The sequence below is a fragment of the Sphaerodactylus townsendi genome, linkage group LG06 (genome assembly GCF_021028975.2).
Source record: "Sphaerodactylus townsendi isolate TG3544 linkage group LG06, MPM_Stown_v2.3, whole genome shotgun sequence".
Lineage (NCBI taxonomy): Eukaryota > Metazoa > Chordata > Lepidosauria > Squamata > Sphaerodactylidae > Sphaerodactylus > Sphaerodactylus townsendi.
In genome coordinates this window covers 51,850,872-51,872,838 of record NC_059430.1, presented here as the reverse complement: position 1 = coordinate 51,872,838, position 21,967 = coordinate 51,850,872, and the positions used below count along the sequence as shown (strand labels likewise).

At 42.8% G+C, this 21,967-nt stretch overlaps 1 protein-coding gene across 3 annotated transcripts in view; it reads right to left on the bottom strand.

Annotated features, from left to right (window-relative positions):
- Positions 1-17,326, bottom strand: part of SLC6A15 (solute carrier family 6 member 15) — a 43,735-nt gene extending 26,409 nt beyond the window's left edge. The window contains exons 1-4 of one of the 3 annotated variants that reach the window (XM_048501289.1): positions 16,998-17,326; positions 3,322-3,805; positions 2,591-2,748; positions 556-682 (exon numbers count right to left, since the gene is read on the bottom strand). In XM_048501289.1, the coding sequence (XP_048357246.1) occupies positions 556-682; positions 2,591-2,748; positions 3,322-3,610 (574 nt within the window). In that variant the 5' untranslated portion in view covers positions 3,611-3,805; positions 16,998-17,326. Of the gene's footprint in view, positions 1-555; positions 683-2,590; positions 2,749-3,321; positions 3,806-15,353; positions 15,451-16,829; positions 16,963-16,997 lie in introns of those variants that run through there. The other 2 variants (XM_048501290.1, XM_048501291.1) reach the window with 2 other exon arrangements.
- Positions 17,327-21,967: the final 4,641 nt, after the last annotated feature.

The window sequence follows — 21,967 nt, the reverse complement described above, 5'->3', positions numbered from 1 at the left end:
GCCTGAAATTTTGGTGCCACTAGCCTAAAAACTGCACACCCTAAAACCAAAAAAACACTTTAAAATTCAAAAAACCCACAAACGGGGGGCGGAGCTTCAGACATGCAATGGGGAGTTTGAACCCAAGGAACCCCCCCTTACCTATGTCCTTGCTCCCCCCCTCTGTGTGTGTGTGTGTGTGTGTGTGTGTGTGTGTGTGTGTGTGTGTGTGTGTGTGTGTGTGTGTGTGTGTGTGTGTGTGTGTGTGTGTGTGTGTGTGTGTGTGTAAATATATAAACATTTAAAACAAATCAAAACTGGAAAAACAAATAGTGCAAATTTTCCTCCCAAATTTTGATCAATTAGATGTAGGTTTTTCATTGGACATCATAGATGAGAACAGTTTTATTTTAAAAGTAGTATTTCAGAGGGGGGGGGGAACATACATGTTTTAATAGTACCTGCAGAAAAACTAAAAATAACTGCTAGTCACATCTTCAACAAAATCCCAGGAAGCAACCAGAAATTGAATTAAATTGTTTTGTATTAATGCACAATTTAAAAAGAAGAACTTACAGGGATGAGAAGAATTTTTCACCAGAGGACACTGGTCCCATGGCAACGGGTGCTGAAACGACTGAGAAAAGTAAAACAAGCTCCAGCCAATGATGACATTGTAGTAAAGAGCCACAAAAAAGCACACCTGTGGAAAATGTAAAATATTTTGAAACCACATTTTTATTACCTATATAGAAATTCAAATAACTTTTAAGAGACTTGTTGAAGCCTTATGCATTGGAGCAGCAGCAAATATCAGTTTAGGACAGATCATATTGACTATTCTGGTACCGGAGTGGCTGTATCTGCACAAATTCTTTAAAAATGTTTTGAGGCAGGAAATAATTTTTTTCCTCCATGGTGTTCCACATTGTTTTTTACCCACAAATGTTTTACCCACATTCTTTTTAGCCACAAATGTTTTAAATTAATCCCCTTTTAAAACAATTCTCTGGCTGAAACATTTTGGGAAATGCCTTCAGTTGTTATGTGCTTCTCTACACTTCCTCCGCGGTGCCATTTTCTGAGCTCACTCAGTTCTCCCTTGCTTGTTTATTTGCAACATTTAGCAGTTTATTCTTTTATGGGGGGGGGGGGCAATCTTCGAAGCATCACATATACAAGGAGTACAGAATGCAGCAGAAGGCTGCGAAGCATTGAAGCATCAACTCATCATGGAACTAAAAAAAGAGAGGGGGAAATCATGTAATGGCAGTCTGGAACTGTTTCAAGGAGGTGAGTGCAGACATATAGCATTGTAAAGGTGGGAGACTGAAAACGTTTTTAAAATGTTTTAGGGGATTTGTGCAGAAAGGGCCGGGATCATAAAAACATGAATTTACATGTTGGAAACTGATATCTAAGAGCAAATACTTATGACTGGGATGCTAGTCCTATACATACATCAACTTACAACCCAGAGAAAAAGGGTACCCAGGACTCACCCGGGGCGCCGTTGCTGCAGGGGAGGGGAGCCGGGCAGGCTATTTAAGCCAATGCCCGGCTCACCCCAGCCTCCTCACAAGGCTGCCGGCAAACGGAACCCACCCTCCCTCCCTAAGTTTTGGACTGTTATTTTTGTTGAATGTTCATTATAGCAGACATTTGTCGCAGTCTGGGTGGATTCAGGGCATAGGGGCACATCCTTTGGGGGAGGCAGGCTTGCAGACCCTCCTCGGCAGGGGCCTCAATAAGAGGTCTGGGGATAGTGGAGGGCTTGAGAATGCAGGTCTGGAAGCCCTGTTTCAAGCTCACTACCCCTGGCAGGAGGGGGTGTCACAAATGGGTAGGCACCCAAGTGGCATCTAGTAACCTCCTGTCCCGATCCCCATTGGGGGACGTGCCGGGTTCAGCGGTGCGCTGCCTGAAGGGCCAGGGGTCAGCTGTTGAGCTGACAGTGACCAGGTTCAGCGGTTCGCTGCCTGGTGGCCAGGATGTGCCCCAACATGCCTGCCCAGCTTCCAAAAGAGTTATGCATTATTTGTTAATAAACCAGGCTGCGGCCATTTCTTTTCCAACGAATTTAGTTTGTGTGTGTGGTTTGTGAAGAAAGCGGAATCTGCACATCTGCACGCAACTGACTTGGAGCTCTATCCAGAGGGGGGGTGAATCTGCTTTGGGAGCGGTACACCGGCCATACCAGTGGATTTGCCTTCCCCAGGGCACCTGCCTCAGCAAAGGGGAGAATCCGGCAGCATGCATGGTACAGTTATCCTACTGCATTGCCCTTAGAAAAACAGAAAGCATCCAGTTCAGGTTTTACTCATGTTTGTAGAGAAGTAGGCTATGTGAACTGCTATGAAGGACTGTGGTGAGCCTCATCCTACATTCATTTATCCTGAATAAAGTTATTGCATGTTTATTAAAGAGACCATCAGGATCTCTTTCAGGATGATAGCAACATCTTGCAATATGCTTGCACAGTTAAATACATATTCTTTGTATTAGAACATAATTCTTCAGTATTCTTCAAAACACAACACTTCTCTAATAGCAATTTAAAAAGCAAAGTGTAACTTCCCATAATGTTTTAAGGTAACATATAGTTACTTACGACACAGCTTGCAAATCCAATTCCACCAAGTTTGGGGCTGATATAATTCCATACTCCAATGCTTCCTCGGCGAATTCTCTGGCCCACTGCAAGCTCCAGGAAAAAAAGTGGTATCCCTATTACCAGCAGTAAAATTAAATATGGCACAAGATAGGCACCTGCCAAGACAAAATATTGAGCCATCATTAAGATGCATAACATGTAATACATAGCAAATCTGTAGAACTGAAACCAAACAGTGGCTCTTCCCCCAAAGAAATCCTTGTTCAGACAAGCCCAGGGAACATCACCTTTGCAACTAAAGGGAATATCAACTTTGCAACCCTTCTAACTTGCTTAATGGATCTATTGGATCTATTTATCATGTTTCATCCTGCACTTCCTTAGATCAAAGATTATATTTTATGATAATCCTACTTTGCTGTGTGTGTGTGTGTGTGTGTGTGTGTGTGTGTGTGTGTGTGTGTGTGTGTGTGTGTGTGTGTGTGTGTGTGTGTGTGTGTGTGTGTGTGTGTGTGCGCGCGCGCATGCCCACAGGTGTGTATGTTAAATACAGATACATTTATGGAGTGCAGAAAAAGAGGGGAATCAGTTTCATTGAAATAAATGTGCTAAAGGCCTTAGAGACACCACTGAAGACCCACAGAGACAGGAATAGGAGTAGGAAACAACAGGAGCCAACAGAGGAGAACTTAAGCTAGCAAGGTAAATGACTAAATAAAGACTCTTACCTCCACCATTTTTTTGACATAGATATGGAAATCGCCACACATTCCCCAATCCTACAGAAAATCCAACTTGTGCCAGAATATACTGAAGTTTGCTGTTCCAAGCTGGTCTCTCATCTTCTACATCAGATCCCTCTTCTACATCTACATCTTTGTCTTCCTGATCATCAACTGACAGCTCACTCTTCTTGAAAGCATCTTCAACAGAGTCTTCATTGGATAGGAGATCTTTAACTGACTCGATGACATCATCATCTATTTCTCTTTTCACGACCTTGCTGTTCTTAGGCATTTGCAATAAAGAAATGGGAATGCCAGGCTAAGTTCACTTTAGCCAGACTACCTAGTCTCAGCCAATATCCTGTTTTTGCAAAAACCAAATATTTGAATCACTTGACTGAAGAAAATGTCAACTATGTCCTTTTGTGTAGTGTGATCAAGAGAATGGAGATTTGTACCTATCTGTGTTAGCTGTAACATAAAACACCTGTAAAAAAATTAGAAATTACATGAAACTCAAAAGGTAACTTCAGTGGTTACGTGCAGTTTATCTGTTCCATTCTATAACATAAAAATCAAAGCTTTTTCTTTTCAATGTCTTCCTTTACATGAATTAAAAATAAAAGGTCATTTGCTAATCCTCCATATTCACATGCTGTGCAACTGTATTACTCCAAATATTTCAGAGGTTATATATTTGCTTAAAATAGAATGGCTGAAAAATTTAACATGCAAATGCCTGTATTTATGTGATATATACTGGGTCTGATACATCCCAGAAAACTATTTATTTTTTTAACTGGCACCAAATCTAATTACCAACAAACCTTATTGAAGTATCTTTATATGGTTACCAAATGGTTTAAACTAAAGAAAAACCTGGTAACTGTTACATGCTTGTTACATAAAATGTAACATCCAGAAGTGAAATCATGTTGACATGTGACTTCAAGCATCTGCCCTGGCATTTGTGCCTTCTGTGAAAGTTCATTTGCAATTATTTATAAACTCTAGCTGAATATTATTATTATTTCAAATCACATTTCTATCTTGCTTTTTCATGCACTAAGAGCAGCATACATGGAGCTACCCACCATCACAAAAACTCTGTAAAGTGTGATAATTTGACAGTGTGAGTAGCCTAAGGTCAACCAGTGAGCTTTATAGCGAAGGTTTATATTCATACTGCAAAATGGAAAAAGGCAGAATGCTTTACAGCAATCTGTAAAACGAAACCACAGTTTTCACAGTGCAGCTATATCCATTTCTTAGATGTTAGGTGCTATATGCAATATATGTGCTACCTGTATATTTCCTACCTGTATTGTTAAATGAATGTCTATGACAACAAATATACTTCTGAGGTCCTAGGAAACATTCATAAGCTAAAGTAGTGCTGCATGGGGAAAGTTTTATGAGTTTATATGAGTAGACAGAAAATTTCAAGGAGTATCTTTCTCTGATGAAAAAACACTCTGAAAGAACAAATGGCAATGTGGACAGGTGGGTTGAATAGTCCCAGGGGCCAGCCTGTTGAGTACTAAAATGCTCTACAATTGCTTTGCTATGTATCCAGACAGCAACTCAATCCAGGTTTCATGCCATATTTTAACCAGTGTTGGATAGCTTCACAGTATTTTTCCTGTCAAGTCAAAGCTGACCATAGCTTTTTCAGGGCAAAAGATGTTCATATGGGGTTTGCCATTGCCTACCTCCAAGTCATGTCCTTGGTATTCCTTAGAGGTCTCCCATCCAAATCCTTGACAGGGTTGAGATTGAGAGTGTGTTACTGGCCCTATGGCACCCAAAAAGTTTCCATGGCAGAGTGGGGAGTCAAACCTGGGTTACCCAGACCTTAACCACTCGACCACATTGACTCTCATAGCCTCATAACACTGCAGTGAATATGGATTGGCTTGCAAAGTGGCAGAATCCATGTGGTTGAATCCACATTATTCACATGATGACTACACTTCTCTGTTCAGGTGACTTGTGTCTACAGATTGGTCAAATCCAGATAATACAACTGAGTTTAAAGCTTTAAAGCTTTAAAGCTTTAAAGTATTACTGAGTGAGGCCAGACACTATTCACGTTGGGGAGCAGCCAGTGCCTTCACATTGCCATATTATCCAATTATCCATATGTGTAGGCCCTGAAAACACAGCTGAAATACTAAATGTAATCAACATACAGGGCCATGGCAATCTATCAAACTGATTTATCCAGTCTTTCAAAGATTTTTCAAGAGAAGATGGATATGAGTTGCCAGATTTTCCACAGAAGGTTAACATTGCCATTTTACTGACTGTGTGGGTCATATCCCTCACAAAATAGCGTTGACAATATTGTTGACCAAGTGAAAATTCTATCATATTACTCGATATAAAATATAAAATAATGGATCACCCTTATATTTTACAAATACAGTGATCTACCAAATTCAGGGGTGAGATGCATAGATTTGATCTTTTTTAAAAAAATTAATTTAATTGTTTTAACATTTCTACTTCAGCCTAACAAAAGACAAGAATGAATTAACTTGATTGACCCAAGATTATTTTATTTGCCTTCTGACTTCTAGACCATTAAAGAGGGATGGATGCCATCCTCCAGGTGGGACTTGGATTTCCCCCAGAACTACCTTACTTCCTGGAGAAAATAGATTTCTTGTAGAGTGGACACTATGGCATTATGCCCTCCCAAGGTTCCATTGTCAAATCTTCAAGAGTTTTCCTATCTGGCTCTGACAACCTATTCCTACTCCCATCCCTGCCAATGGGCAGGGGCAGGGTCATAGAAGATTCAGAAGCAGAGTTAGCAATATGGTTTTACCAGTACTGAACTATAGAATGAAACTCCTGATTCATTATTTTACTACTTCAGATAAGGACATTTAGTATTGCAAAATGAGTTTTTCCTGAATTACATCAGTTGAACAGATGCTTTGAAAACCTGCCAAGTTAATGTCAAAAGAAATTACAACAGAGATAACTACCAAAACTATTAGGAAGCTTTCTTAACACAGGAGATGATAAAGACACTAATACTATAAAATCAGACTTCATTTCAGAGACACTACTAAGTGCAATTTTCCAGTACATTTATACAATGTGCATTGTAGTCTAGATACCTTGGATGAACTGACTACAAATTAGCATTCAAGCCCCACTGGAGAAAAAGGAATAACAGATGGTAGGACAAATTATTTGCCAGCTGCTTTGGTTGCCAAAACTATATGTGAGTAACTTTAAAAGATATGAATCTGCAGTTTTTATTTATGCTGTAATTGTAATTGTTTTAGGGAAGGACTGCTCAGAAGTATGTCCGATGCTTTTGTTTGGCGCTTACTTCCAGGAAATTGTCCTTAGGATTGCAATATTAGTTTATTGCATTTATTTGCATTTTAAATAGTTACTAGCTGCCCTGAGGTGCAGTGTAGATTGGAAATAATAATGCAAAGATAATTACGTCTGTACGTGATAAGAAGAAATGCTATTGTGTGACTCTTAATAGAAAACAAAAATGAATACACTTTTAAAATTTAGCACACTTCATATAAATAACAGATGACCATTCAATTCAAGATTAATTCAAGATCCAAAGGGGGGAAACTGTGGCTTAGGGTAGGAGATGTGGTTTAGTGATAGTGCATCTGCTTGGCATACAGAAAGTTCCAGGTTCAATCCTTGACATCTCCAGTTAAAACTTATCAGATGATCAGACCCTGAGAAGCTGCTGCCCATTTGAGTCAGCAGTATTGACCTAGATGGACCAACAGTCTGAGGCCCCCTCTGCACATGCAAAATAATGCATTTTCAAATCATTTTCACAACTGTTTGCAAGTGGATTTTGCCATTCCGCACAGCTTCAAAGAGCATTGAAAGCAGTTTGAAAGTGCATTATTCTGCATGTGCGGAATGAGCCTGAGTGAGTATGAGTCTGTTTCATGTTTGTTCAAAATTTTACAGGGGTCAAAAATGTTTCCCTGAAGAAAGTAGCAGGTGTCTTAATTCTAATTGCTTATATGATGAGCCATCTCAACTATTGTCTCATGTCAAAATAACAGAAGTATCAAGATCAGAACACAGTCAGAACACAGACCTTGGTTAAATTTGCCCATCTTTTTTTTCCAGAGGAAAGAGGATGCAAATAAAGCACTAACTCCTCCAGTGACCAGCAGAGTACATACATTCATACACAGAGCCCACATGATGCAGATGAACACAATTAAGAAACAATTGAGGAAAAAACATACATAAAATGCACAACAAGGAACTGCTGTTTTAAAATAAATTGATCAATAACAATCTAGGTGGCAAGCTATCTGCTGTTAGGGATGTGCCATTTTGTTATATATTTCAAGATTATACATTTGAAGTATTTAGAAGCCCACCTAACTCAGGGCCAAAGGCAGTTAACAATAATAAATATACAACACATTTAAACTGTATATATTATAATGTAAAATACATTAAAACTATTAACTTTTAAAATAATGTATAGAATACATTAGAAACACATTATAATAATCAGTATAATTTTCTGACATAATACTATAGAAGAGAAACATTAAAACTTTTGTGCAAATTAAAGATGTTGTGCAAAGTGTGTCACATTTAACAACTGACTGAAGGCTGTGATGTGTTAAAATAAAATATTGTGAAAGAGATATTAAAAATATACTAGCAGGGCCCGGCTACGCATTGCTGTGGCTTGTTGTGGTGAAATGGGAAAGGAACAGTAGCAGCAAATCAATTGCAGAGGCCAGCAGTATGTGCTCATGCAAACACGCAGCCTGATACTGTGCAATGTCATTGATGTATGTGCCCACATTCTTGGGGGGGGGCGATGGAAAGGCACCCCTCCCACACATCTAGGCTGGCTGGTCATGATCCTTTACCTGGGAGTAAGTTTGATTGGTGGCAATGGGTGTCGCTTCTGAGGAAACCCTCTGAGGGGCGCGATGCAGCCATTCAAAGTATGTCACGGTTGCTGTACCGAGCTTACTCCTGAGTAATGCGTGCCTGGTTTTCTTAACTGTAACCACAGTATTCAGGGAATCTAGGGTGCCTGGCCCCTCCCTTCCGTCCCTTGCATGTCGCCCCTCACTCTCTTCCCTCCCTCACTTCTCTTCCCTTACATGCCACACCTCCCCCTCCCCCCTCCCCTTTTCCTCTGCTAGGGTGGGTGGGTCATATCAAGATGCTGGGCCCCCTGCCTCCCCTCCCTTACATGCCACCCCTCACTGTCTCCCCTCTCTCACTTCTCTTCCCTTGCATGCCCCCCTCCGTCCCTTTCCTCTCCCTCCCTCTCTTCCCTTGCATGCCACCCCTCCCTCTCCCTCCCTTCCCTCTCCCTGGTGTGTATGTATGTGTATGTGTTTCACTTCCACTCGAGTTACTGCCTATGTACTGTTTTCACTGCTCATATCTGGCCACCTGAGCGAACATTCTAAGCAGCATGAACATTCTAAGGGTGACAGTTACACACAGGCAGCTGCATGTCCTTCACCAGGGAGCGCCAGGAAAAAGGCGTTTTACCTGAGCCAGGTGTGAAATTTCAGGTATGTGAACATCTAAAAACACTCTCACCTGGCTGGGAATTTTCAGAGGAATTGGCCCAGCAGTTACTGGGTTATACTATCATCAACAAAAACACTGTTAGCTTTTTTTATATATAGATACATGTGCTAAGGGACAAGCCAATCAGGTAGTTCTGCAGTTTCAAAGGGCAAACTCTGTGGCATTGCATCCTCACTGAGTTCCATCCCTTTCCCCAAACTCTGCTCTCCCTAGATACTACCCCCAAATCTTCACAAATTTCTCAAGATGGAGTTATAAATCCTAAATGGAACATATTGCAGACTAGGGTTTTCTCCAGCTCTGACAAACACTGGTTTATTCTTCCACTTCCTGCTTAGTGGTACCTGGTTTGCGAATATGCTATGGCGCCTATGATTTTGATACCATGACACCATATGATTAGCTCAGTTCTGGAAATGAAGGAGGCAATTAGTATGCACAGGAAAGAGATCGAGCGCCTGAGCCTATATAACCTCACTGAAAGTCCAACTGACTTCCTCAGAAACATGTGGGTAATGATGAGTCATTATGACCCACAGAAACATGTGGGTAATGATGAGTGGAGGCTGCAATGGATTGTGATTGAGTTCTCATTAAGAGTTATTCCGCAAACAAGGGTCCTTTTAGGAATTCTCTCATTTCACATGCTCCTTACTCTCCCACTGGCAACCCCCAATGCCTGTCATGGGAAGCTTACCTGTTGAGGAAAAGATCAAGAGGATATTCAGTTATCTAATATAGAGTCCAGTAGAACTCTGTCTGCAGTCATAGCTTGTTCAAACTCCATGTTCTCTGACCTTTATCGTGAAAGAAGAAATGGGTAATAAATAGTTGGCAGTCACATTTGCCAAGGTGATTTTAGAACCTAAAGTGTACTTGAAGTTAGAGATCATCAGAGTTCCTTCTCAAAAATGGAATTCTCACCCTGTGTTCTTTGCATGAGGGATATTGCTACAACTTTTTAGTAAGGGAAGTCTAGTTTACCATTTCTGGCATCGGGATGGGGGCGGGGGGGAAGGAGGAACAACATGGACTTCCTTCCTGGTGAAAGTTGCAGAAGTGAAGCTAAAGTTCTCTGTGTGTTCAAGCCTAATAAACTAGAGGCAAGATTGTTATTGAAATTCTGAAAGGCCAAGCCTTATTAATATCCAGTTTTATTCTTTGCTGCAAGGTATTTGTTTATCCATTGAGTTTCTTTTGGACAAAATACACTACCACAGATGTTCCTATCACAAAGCTATCACTAGTGTTTCCACAATTATCCAGACATGGGATCAGTGATCATGATTTATGGCATATAATCTATAAGGTGTGTCTTCCCTCACTTATGTGCTCTTGGAGATGTAGTGTGATTGGTTGGTTGCAAGAGTAACCAAAATGTTCTCCCCTATTGTGATCACTGGGATCAGAGAGACAAAAGAGCATGACAGAGTCATTTGGCGCTTTCAGCCAATTACAATATGCGACCTATTTTTATATGTGTAATGATACACAGTCATGAAGACAGGACTGACTCATGAAGGAGCACAGAATTCTGCCTCATCCCACTCTTCTCCACTTCATCCTCAAGTCAAAGCAGTTTCCTCCTTTATGACAGTAAGATGTTGCTGTAATAGTACTTGCCTCCCACAACTGCAATAGTATTACTAGGCTAGCATTTTTTCTTCAGCATTGCACTATGCCAGAGAAGACGGGATTTAGCATGAATTGCATCCTGTGCAATATAAACTCTATATAAGATGCAATCTATATTTATTTAAATCAGCTGCCAAATTCTATCAATTTTGGAAAAATTCCATAATATTATCATTTCTAAATTATGTCTATAAACAGCAAATCTCAAAACAGTTATTCTAGTAATCTGGAGAAGGAATTGTTCTCTGAAAGTGTTTCTTGAAATGCATAGGATGCTTAATTTCTTTTATGAAATTGATTATTCTATTAGCCATTTCCAATATGTAATATGATTTAAAATCTGCTGTAAACACTTGATTTAGTTTCCTGTACTGTTTCCAAGGCTACACTACAAAACACTACAAAACAAATTGTCCACCAACCTGCTGCAAACAGATGAGGACTCAAACTGCATATGATTTGGAACTTTTACTAATGAAATATACCAAATGATCCAGAGAAAACAGTGCATTTTCTACATATGTTATGTAACCTCAGTCATAAAAACTTTCAATTGGAAGCAACATGTCCTTTTCTTAGTTGTAGAATTTACTCCAGAGCTATATGTTGAACACACATACGAGAAAGATGTTCTTCAGAAATCTATGGGACTATTTCTAATGGTGTGCAGGATGGGATTGTTAGATCTCTGAACCCTTTGACCAGGGTCTGCAAACTATGACTTTAGAGATGGAATAATGCCATTGTTCTAAAACATTCATTCTGGGTACTCTGTTGTATATTTATTACACATTATAAGACCTCATGTATGTTATTCCATGTCAAAGGATGGGACACCCAAGTCATGAGTGTCCTCCTCACCTGTTCATTCTAATGTGACTGGGAAGAATCATCTTACTGCTTTGTAGCGGTAGGGAAGGTTCCCTGGAAACTTGCAAAGTTGGAAGAGCAAGATGTTGGTTCCTACTGTCCCCACCTTTGAATACCTCAAGTCTGATCACCCTCCCATGGCCTCAGACAGTGAAGTGGGGGGTTTACAATAACCTCCTCTTCTCCTTGTCTTCATGATTTGTCCCTTGTTTCAGGGAACAGGCTCATGTTTAGCCTCATCAGTGGTGCCTCCCCCGTCCAGTTCTCCAAATAAGACTGCATTTCTCATACAAATCCTATTGGCATTCCTAACCTCACTCCCACAGAACTTGCCAGTCCTGAGGAAAGAAAGGATACAAACAGTGGTGGGATTCAAATAATTTAACAACCGGTTCCGGTGGTAGGATTCAAATAATTTAACAACTGGCTGTTTACAAGCACCATTTTAACAACCGGTTCCGGCGAAGTGGTGCAAACCTGCTGAATCCCACCACTGGATACAAAGCTAGTAATCCCACTGGCTGGGCCAGCCCTTGTTAATGCTTCCTCACCTTCAGAGCTCAGCCGATATTGTGCCAGCCAGGAAAGTTGCCTGTGATCCTTCCCTTCTTGGTACTATGGGCAAACATCCTCCCCCTGCTTTTCAGGTGGCTGGACAACCAGTGTTTTTTGCTAGCATTGCCCTTACAACTGCCCCCACTCTGGAAAAGCCCCCACCTCCCTGGAAGTAATTTTCCATCTTTGGACATATAAAGGACTCACTGTAACTAGTGTTTGGGTGGCAGAAATTTTATGAATTGTTAATCAATATGTCAATTATCAGTAATATTAATTTGTATGTTTCAGTTATGTCAACAGGCTTTTTAATACTGCCTCTTGATTTCTTATTCTGAATGTTGCTGTAGTTTGGCTCTTTCATTATAACAGGTTGCTGATTCCTGTTTTAGATTAAAAACACAGATGCTCTGTGGCATTAATTTTTGTTCCATCTTTATGTACTAGTTCAGTGGTTCTCAACCTGGGGGTCAAGACCCCATTGGTGGTTGAACGACCCTTTCACAGGGGTCACCTAAGACTCTCTGCATCAGTGTTCTCCAACTGTAAAATGGATAAATGTTAGGGTTGGGGGTCACCACAACATGAGGAACTGTATTAAAGGATCGCGGCATTAGGAAGGTTGACAACCACTGTACCAGTTCATCCCAAACTGATTTTTTTTTAAGTTAGTATCCGAACTAGAGATTTGTCAATACATATGCATTTGATCTAGGCCTGAAGTTGTTAGTGATTCCATCCTTTTGACTGAGCACCATATGTAGAATAATTCTGAAAGGTTTTTTTCTCCCAAATGCTACATCATTTTGTCATAACATAGCAAACTTTAATACAATATACAATGTTTTACACAAGATATGTCTACTGACAACCTTCCTTAATCTCCCATGTGGGCAATTTCCTAGAAACTTTCATAGACATTAATATCCAAGTCAAACAAAAACAAAAGGACAGAATCAAATATTTTCCAGCTTTTAAGAGGATTAAAATGGAAAATGCAATGAGTGAAGACAAAGAATTCCATATAGATAACTAGAAATAGTTTAGTCATATGAGAGATCTCCAGGGAGATACATAACGATTATTGCTGGTAAAATTTCAGCTTCTAATGTATAAGTCTTGGATAATTTGTGACAAGGAGGGGGAAATGATAGAACAAAATAATAAAATATTAAAACTTCCCCCTCCCCCTTCCTCCCCTCCCTTGCATGCCACCCCTCACTCACTCCCCTCACTCCCCTTCCCTTGCATGCCACCCCTCCCTCTCCTCTCCCTCCCTCCACTAGGGTGGGTGGACTGTGTCCAGATGCCGGACGCCCTCTCCCTTCCATGCCACCTTCCCTCCCCTCCCCTCCCCTCCCCCTCTTCCCTTGCATCCCACCTGCTCCTTCCTCTCCTCTCAAAGAACCAAAACATTTGTATAAATTGTGTATTGCAGATAATACTATTTAATGTTTTGCTTATTTTTGAGCTACATATTTTGATGTTTTCGTTTATTGAATTAATTGTCTGACTGGAAGGTTATGAGGGACTCCACATCAGCAGCTACTGTTCAATTGATCCCAGGATCATATCTCTTGTAAGCATTCAGGAATCTGTGTGGGTTGTTGGGGGAAGTCCATAGAATTAGATGCAACCAACTTTACTGCTAGTGAAAAAGCAAGACGTTCCATTTGACCAACCCAGAATGTTATGTTGGGGATCTTGAGACCTATACATAAAAAGTCATGTGGGATGGGGGCTGTACCAAGGAAGAGTAGTGGGGGACAATAAGTGAAAAGTATTGTGTTTACATCCTGGATAGTCATTCATGCTTTGAATCTACCCCTAGCCAAAGACTAACAGTGCAATTCTAAAGAGTTCTTCTAGTCTAAGCCCATTCCCATTCTACAAACTTTCACGGCACAGTGAGGATTTAAACCTGGGTTCCCCAGAACCTAGTCAAATGCATTAATCAATACACATGCTTAGCTTCCATTGCAAATAGAATGGGAGAGGAGGGGTCTGGGCCAGCATATTCTGATTCCTTTCCTTTTGGGCCTTGGAACTCCCATGGTCATCTTGAAGCTGGTGGCTTCTAAAATCTAACAAGATCAGGCACACCTAGCACACCTGGCTTCTAGGATCTAACATGATCAGGCAAAGCTGGGTCAACCAGATCAGGGATCCTCTTGAGCAAGTTCACACAAATGTACTGAATGAATTGGCCCCAGTAACAGTACTTGTACCAAAGAAATGGGGGTACAGATAACTGCAAAATGATATCCAATAGTTAGATAAAAGAAGCACATTGATCATATGGCTTTAATACCATTTATGAGACCTACTGCATTTCCATTAATTCCTTCATTTATTTTATGGATTATGCAGTGCCTGTATTTTGATAAAATTAGCATTTTGACATTACTATAGAAATGACTTCTTGCAAACATTAATAGAAATGTTAATTAACACCATGCCATATTTATTTTTATTGATATGAAACTCAGTTTGAGGGGGGGTTGAATAGAAATTGAAAGAGATTAGTTTCCATGTGAAATGGAAGTAAGTTGTAATGTGTAAAAATGGCATGAAATTGCATCAGCATCTTCTTTCCTAGCTTATACAGTTGCTGGGGCATTTGCAGTTGTGTCCACTAGGGTACCTCAAGCCAGAGTTTTGTTTCCTAAATTAGGGTGTGTACTAAAAAGGGTTTCAAATATTCCAAACAATGATGCTTAGCATCTATTATATGACTTGCCCATAATTACAGGAGAATAGCAAACTGACATTTTTAACAAGGCTGTACTTAACATTTAGTAACCATGTTCCCTTCTTAATGTTGATAAGTCATGCTATAATTGAAGCCAACAGAACTGACAGGCACCAGCAAGTATATACATCTCTAGCTGATTGCTGATGCAATGTTATGCTGTTTTTGCAGAATACAGGCTTCTCCCCCTGTCACATGGACTTTCACTTTTCCTTGCATAATTACAGGGCAAGAAAATGAACCCTGAATAACTGAGTGCACAGTTAGAGCATGATATGATGAAACAGCCAGATCCCATGTCATCCATTGCAACCGTTTAATTTAAACACCTTAAGAGAGGAGACAAATTTAATTATGTTTGTCTTTGGATGAAAATAATGAATGCCTCACTTTAAAACTGTGCTTCAGCCAGCATCACTTATTACCCATTCCAAAAATATCTAATGTCATTAGTATTTAGCACTGTTAAATGCCATCTTTAGTACCTCAACTGTCCTCAGTGTATGACCTTCAAAGTAATCTTTAAAACTAAACCCTGGCCACTTGCCAACAATATTTGTTGTATCAGTTCACCTCATAAGTGTGATAATAATTACAGACATTTGGCTCAAGCAACATAGCATGTAGCGAATAAACTTACAATTGTTCTTTCTGCAGTGTGTACATTTCATTTTTTAAAAAAAATCCAGGGACTTTATTACAATTGCTTAGCAGTGAATACCCATCATTGGTAAAATTGGAGAAAACTCTAACAGCAGCAAATTTATTTACTGTAAGGGTGATATTTGGTACCTACAAAAGAAAGGGATGTTTAAAACACCGGCCAAAGGATAGAAAGCGGGCTGTATAGAGGTCCAAAAGGGTTCCTCATTAGCATACCCACCCAAACAAGGCGACGTCAGAATTAAGCCCGCCCACACCTACTCCAAGCGTCGGGGATGCAGGGGTGCATCGGGAAAGCAAAGCATGCCTGGCCGTGATTTCTCAACGGTCCCGCGCAGCGAATGGCAGAGTATCAACAACCTGCGCCCCTCCCCTTTCAGCCGCCTTTGAAGATAGCGGTCTTTGTCTCTCCTCTGGATTTCCACATAATAGCCCTTTGCGGGCCGATCCGCCTGTAATCTCTTTTCTCTTCCCAGCCGGCGGGAAAGGAAAGCTCTGGGAAACGATGCCAGCGTCCTCGGCGGCGCGTTTGATCCACCAGGAGCTTTTGCCCAATTAAGAGTCGTTTCCGCCTATTAAACCCCAGCCCAGAGCCACCCAGAAAGCTAAGCCGACCGCCTGTGATCCTCAGATCCTCACCGGGGGGACGGGGGTATCAGCTGCTCAGCGTAGCACGAGGGAGCTGAGCGACAAGCTGATGCAAGGAGAGGAAAGCAAAGGCGCGCCAAACGATCTTGAGTAAAATGCCGGAGTTCTCTCTCGCCCTAAAGAAGGGAAAATTGATGAGGGCTTTTCAGCCACTCCAAGGGTGGAATGCTAGGAAAGTGGTGCCTCCGATGTTCAAAGGTTGCGTAAGCAAACACGTGCGGGAAAGGGAGAGGAGGAGGCTTTCAAGACCGCAGTGACCCTGAATCCCAGTAACCCACATGGCCCTGTATGCCTCTGCCACCTGCTGTTGTTTCACATTCATGCCCCCCCCCCTCTCCTCCATCCTGCTGTGTCAGGACGGATTACTCCAAGGCGATGCCTTGCGTACCCTGGGAATCCGCCGTTCCTAAAAATGCTACAGTCTGACTCTGTTTCACAGGCATGCTCACTCAGCCTTGGATGCTGCCGGCCCGCCACCCATCCGCTTGCTCTGATGAACAACCTGTTCTATTCCCATCTTTCCTCCAATTCCGTTGCCTGTATCACCACGGCGGGTGAACCGGGTCTACTGGCCGAATTCCCACTTACGATATGATGCCTTGGAATCTGCCCCTATTGATCAGCAGTGCTCCTGGGCTAGCTGGCTTCCAATGCTGTCCTTTCTCGGTGTTAATTCTACATAATCCATGTGGGGGGGGGGGCAATGACAGTTGGAGCACTGCCTATTATCCAAATTGCCTTTTATGCCTTGCCGTCGGGAAGGGCGAGCTCCAGTGTTCCCCATCATTGTCCTCCCCGTGCGTACCGAATTGCATTGCCCGTCTAGCTGGTCGGCCGGCGTGGCCCATGTGCCTCCCAGGAGCCGTTTCCTCCAGAGCAGCCATCTCCTCCCAGTAGTCCTCCCTGCCGCCGCTCCCCGGGGATGTCTACCTGTCTCTTCAGCATCCCCATCGAGAATACCTACGCGGCTTACCTTCCGTCGTGGCTCGCTAGACCCTTCCCCGCAAGCTCTGCAATGTGGCAGAGAGCGACGGCAAGGATCAACGCATGGCCTGCTGTTAGGAGGCGGGGGGTGGGGGAGCTTTTCTGTATGTGGATCTAGTTCTGCGGGAGGTGGAAGGCGCACATGTGCCGGGATCCTGCGATGCAGGGGCGTTTAAAGCCAGGCAAGAGAGAGGGGAGGGATGGGGGATGAAAGGGAAGGGCGGAGGCAGCCGCCCCTCCCTTGACGCAGCGCAGGCTGCAGCCGCAGCATCTTCCCCGCAAGGCTGGGGAAAGCGAGCGGCTGAGGGCGTCTTTCCCTCCGCCCCTCTCAAGCTGAAGGAGCCCCTGCCTTCCACCGAGGCGAAGATCCTGGAGGTTTTGGTTACAGAACAAAGCCGAGCCCTGCCCACCCCCCATCCTGCCCCACCCTGTCGCTCTGAGCGGGATGCTGCGGCACATTTCGCCCGAACTGGTGTGCCATGTGCCCGCGGACAGGAAGCGGTGGCGGCGGCGGCGGGTCCCTTAGCACGCAAGCGCAGAAAGCTTCCTTTCAGCGCGCTGAAGCAGAGCAGCGCTTGGTCGAGTTAGGAGATGTCCCCTGCTGCTCCTTTCATGCTCAGAGGCAAGGAAACCGTGCTTAGAGAAAGCTGGCCAGTAAGGCCGGCCTCCAAATTCTCAGAAACAAACCTAGGGGCTGGCTTTGCTTCGTTCTATAGCTCTTCCCAATGGCGTGCTCTGTGTGGCGTTTTTGCCAAATGGAAGCCCAAACAGACACACTATACACATTATGTGCATTATCAGTATACAGCAAATTTCCAAATCCTGATTTTTCAAGCGGGGGCGGGCAACGAAGTGGAAGGGGCAGGTTCATTCAGCCTCAGTACTGAGAAATGTATGAAAAGAAAATGTGAAGTTCAAAAAGCACAGAAATATTGAAGTTTGAGATGCAAACATTTTCCGGCCATTCTTGGCCTCTTTTTTGTCATTATGTGACTAATAGCATGAGCTGAATCTCATTTTTCCCCTCCCCCCTCCATAACTTAAAAAAAAAAGGAAGCTTCTCCTGAGGAATGATAGTTTAGTTGTATTGTGGTATCAAAGAAGTATACCACTCTCACCCCACGCCAAAAACATCTAATATTTGGCATGGTGTGTCAGGTAAATGAAATTGCATATAAAGCTCACCTGGATTTTAAACTTGATACCCACCAAACCCATCTGATCTCCAGAATGGGTTTCAGATTTTGTCATCTGAAAACTTGTCCATTTAGCAGCTAACAAAAGAGTTTCTGTCTTGTAGAATGGAGGCCCTGCATCTGTAGAGTGTTCCATTTCATATTCACCAGAATGCTTGGATTATTCAGGTGATCAGTGAGGACTTTTTAAAGTTGCCAAATAAATGTTAGTACCAGTATGCTAGGAATTTTCTGTTTTTCAAATTGCTAATGTTAACTATTGCTATATTTATAGTTATTCCTTTCTTTGTGAGTTTTCAAAAATTGAGCAGTCCATTATAAATTTAATAAAGAAAATACTGTGACAACTAGCCTGACTTACAGTCCCATCCAAAGCTGGAGACAGCAGAATGCAGCACCAATGAAACGCTGCCCCACTGCTTCCAAGAGTCCTTTCCGGTGGTGCAAGAAAAAGCTTTGTAACTCCTTCACCACTGGAAAACCCCATTGGGTGTACAGGATTTACACCATCAAAAGGGTGGCATAAATCCGAGGGTCAGGGTGCAGTGTTCTCAGCCCTAAACTTCACGAGAAAGCTGACTAATGTCATCTCCACCCCCAAAAACACCTTGGCCAGCTGGCATTCAAACTGGACACCATTGCAACCCAAAAGCAATCTGGACTTTTGGGTTTTTCGGCATGGGTCTGAGAGATGGGTGGCCACCAGTGCATCTGCTTCCTGTGCCAGGATAACTGCCTCTGGCAAGGCAAATGTGCCGACCCATGGCTGTGCCACTCCCTAAAGCGCTTCCCCCCCTCCAAACCAATGGATGGAACTGTTAGTATCCGAACCTTATTGACTGTAACACAGTGAAAGTGAGTTTCCCTATACAACTAGAACTAGGTTGGCTCCCTTTTCCTTTCTTTATTAATATCTTTGTTGACTTCATTTTGGCAAAAAGTGAAAGTATATATCCGATTCCTTTCTACCTCTCTTTAATCTTCTTTCCTCTGCCAACTCTCTTCATTGTATTACCCTCCCTCTTTTGTATTTTACAGTCCCTAGTGTCTGATGGCCATTTCATAGACATTGGCCTCTTTGTGGAGGTTGCCACAAATATCAGCAATTGCTTTTAATGATTATCCGTAATTTACTGCTGAGATATCTAGAAAATCTGTAAACCAATAGAATCCACTGCTGAGGACACACTGAACTAGTATGCAGAGACGCCATGTAACATAGCATATTCATAAGTAAAACATGCTACCATATGGAGTGTCACCACATGGCTTACATCGCAGGAACAGGCCACATATGCAGCACATACAGTTACTCTCTTAGTCATAGTTATCTGGGGCAATGGGAAGGGGAATGAAAGCCGAAGTCATGCCTATAATGGTGAGGGCATATGTCCCTGAAGACGTATGCCCACTCTTATTCCCAGTAAACCTCTATCTATTTCTTTACGGAGATAAAAGGGTAAATGTGCAAGCAGTTTTAGTCTAGATCAGAGGTCGGGAACCTTTTTTACTCAAAGAGCCATTTGGCTCACTTGCCCGCCCCCACGCCCGCTTTCCCACCCGCCCACTTGGAGCCCGCTTGCTTGCCCCCCCACTTGCCAGCCCGCCCCCCTGCTTGCTTGCTCGCCCCCCCGCTCACTTGCCAGCCCCCCTGCTCACTTGCTCGCCCCCCTGCTCACTTGCCCGCTTGCTTGCCCTCGCCCCCGCTCCGCTCGCCTGCTTGCCTCGCTTGCTTGTTTGCCCCCCCGCTCACCCACCCGCCCCCTGCTCGCTTGCTTGCCCCCCCCGCTCACTTGCCTGCTTGCTCTCCCACTCCCCCACTCACTCCTCCACCCACTCGCGGCTGCCTTCGCTCCCCCCGCTCACTTGCCCACTTGCCCGCCCACGCTCGTTCACCCGCCCCCTGTTCGCCCCCACTCATTTGCCCGCCCGCCTCCCTGCTTGCTTGCTCGGCCTCAGCTTGTTTGCCCCCACTCGCTCCCCTCGCCCCTAGCTCCGCTTTGCCTGCTTGTCTCTGGCCATTGTCTGGGCTTGCCGCGCTGCCACACACAGCTTGCACTGCCACCTGCTCGCCCCCGCTCTGCTTGCTCGCCCGCTTACCTCGCTGCCTTTCTGCCCGGGAGCCACACGAGAAGCAGCGAAGAGCCGCTTGTGGCTCGCGAGCCGCGGGTTCCCGACCCCTGGTCTAGATGGCCTAGGAAAGAATGGGAGAGGGGAAGTTGCACAGTGGCTGAATCAGTTAACCTCAAACTCATTCTTGTCTTCTCAATTCTACAGTGTTTCTCCCTGGTACCTTTACTTCTTTCTTGTTTTTATATCTCCTCTATAATATGTACAGTTTCCAGTGAAAACACTAGGCAGAAAATTAGAGTGGCATGTATATTAATTTGTCTCAGGAGTAAGTGGGATCAATGGAGGAGGAAGAGGAGCATAAAAATGAATACTAAGTTTCGCTAAGCCTCATAATTAATAGAAAGCCAACTTATAATTTGCCTGTGTGAAACATTATGTGCATCTGAGCATGTCTGGAAAGTAATTTTTCACCAACACCAACCTTCTGTCCTTATCCCACCCCCCATCAAATCTAGAGTTGGGTCTAAATATGCATGTTTACACTCCAGAATCTTTTACTACTGAAACAATTTGTACAAAAAAGGAAGATCTCACTGCAGAACCTGTAGGGCTGAGGCGGCATACTATCTAGGCAGCCAGTATTCACTAGCTCTCAGTGCTGATAAAGTCTTTGGGATAATCTAAATAGAGGTAACAATATTCCTTGTTAGAATGTCATGCCTGGAAATATTCTTCACACATGCAGAATGCTTTTCTTTCACAACACATAACCTACCTTTCTTGTATTAGGAACGAATTTCTAGGTTGGAGACAGAGTTTTGCAGTTAGGAAAAAAATTAGAATTTCCTCTTTTAGTATCTGAAGTACTGATTAATTGCCATATTGTCTTACAACGAAAAATCCCAGAAATGATGCAACATTACAAACAGGTAACAAAAGCAAAATGTGTTGCACCTCAACTGCTGACACTGCAGCTATACATTTTTAGAAGTACTTATAACGTTTTAATATCTACCATAATTATCATATGGTTCATTCAAAAAATGCATCCATCAATGACATTCATTAATTGTTTTCAATACATATAACCTTTTGACGGAGTGATGAAAAAATCCACCAGATCCAGTAAATTTCTGGATATTTCTAATGGAACAATTCTTTTAACTTTACAGAGCTTCTCCTCCAAAATTGGGAAATTTACAACATGCCCAGGCTCTCAACCCGGTATTGATGACGGAACACAGTCCTGAATCGTCCAACGCACAATCACATCCAAACAGAATGTGTTCAATGACCGTTTTCAAGCTTTCTCTTCTTCAGTGATGTGATTCCTTGTTCTGTACAAATCTCTGATGGCACAGGATCTATACATGTGTGATAAACATTTAGGAACTGACTGTTCACAATTCTACAATGTATATAATATTAACAATAAATACCAATTTAGCATTTTGTCATTTTCTATCCTTTGTATATTTAACAATTACACACTGAGTGATACATCTTCAGAGGTGTATGATACATCTGAGTGATACATCTTCAGAGTGATACATCTTCAGAGGTGTATCACACTGAGTGTGTAACAGACTTCCCTCTGTGATACACCTCTGAAGATGCCAGTCACTGATGCAGGTGAAACGTTAGGAACAAGATCCACCAGACCACGGCCACACAGCCCGGAAAACCCACC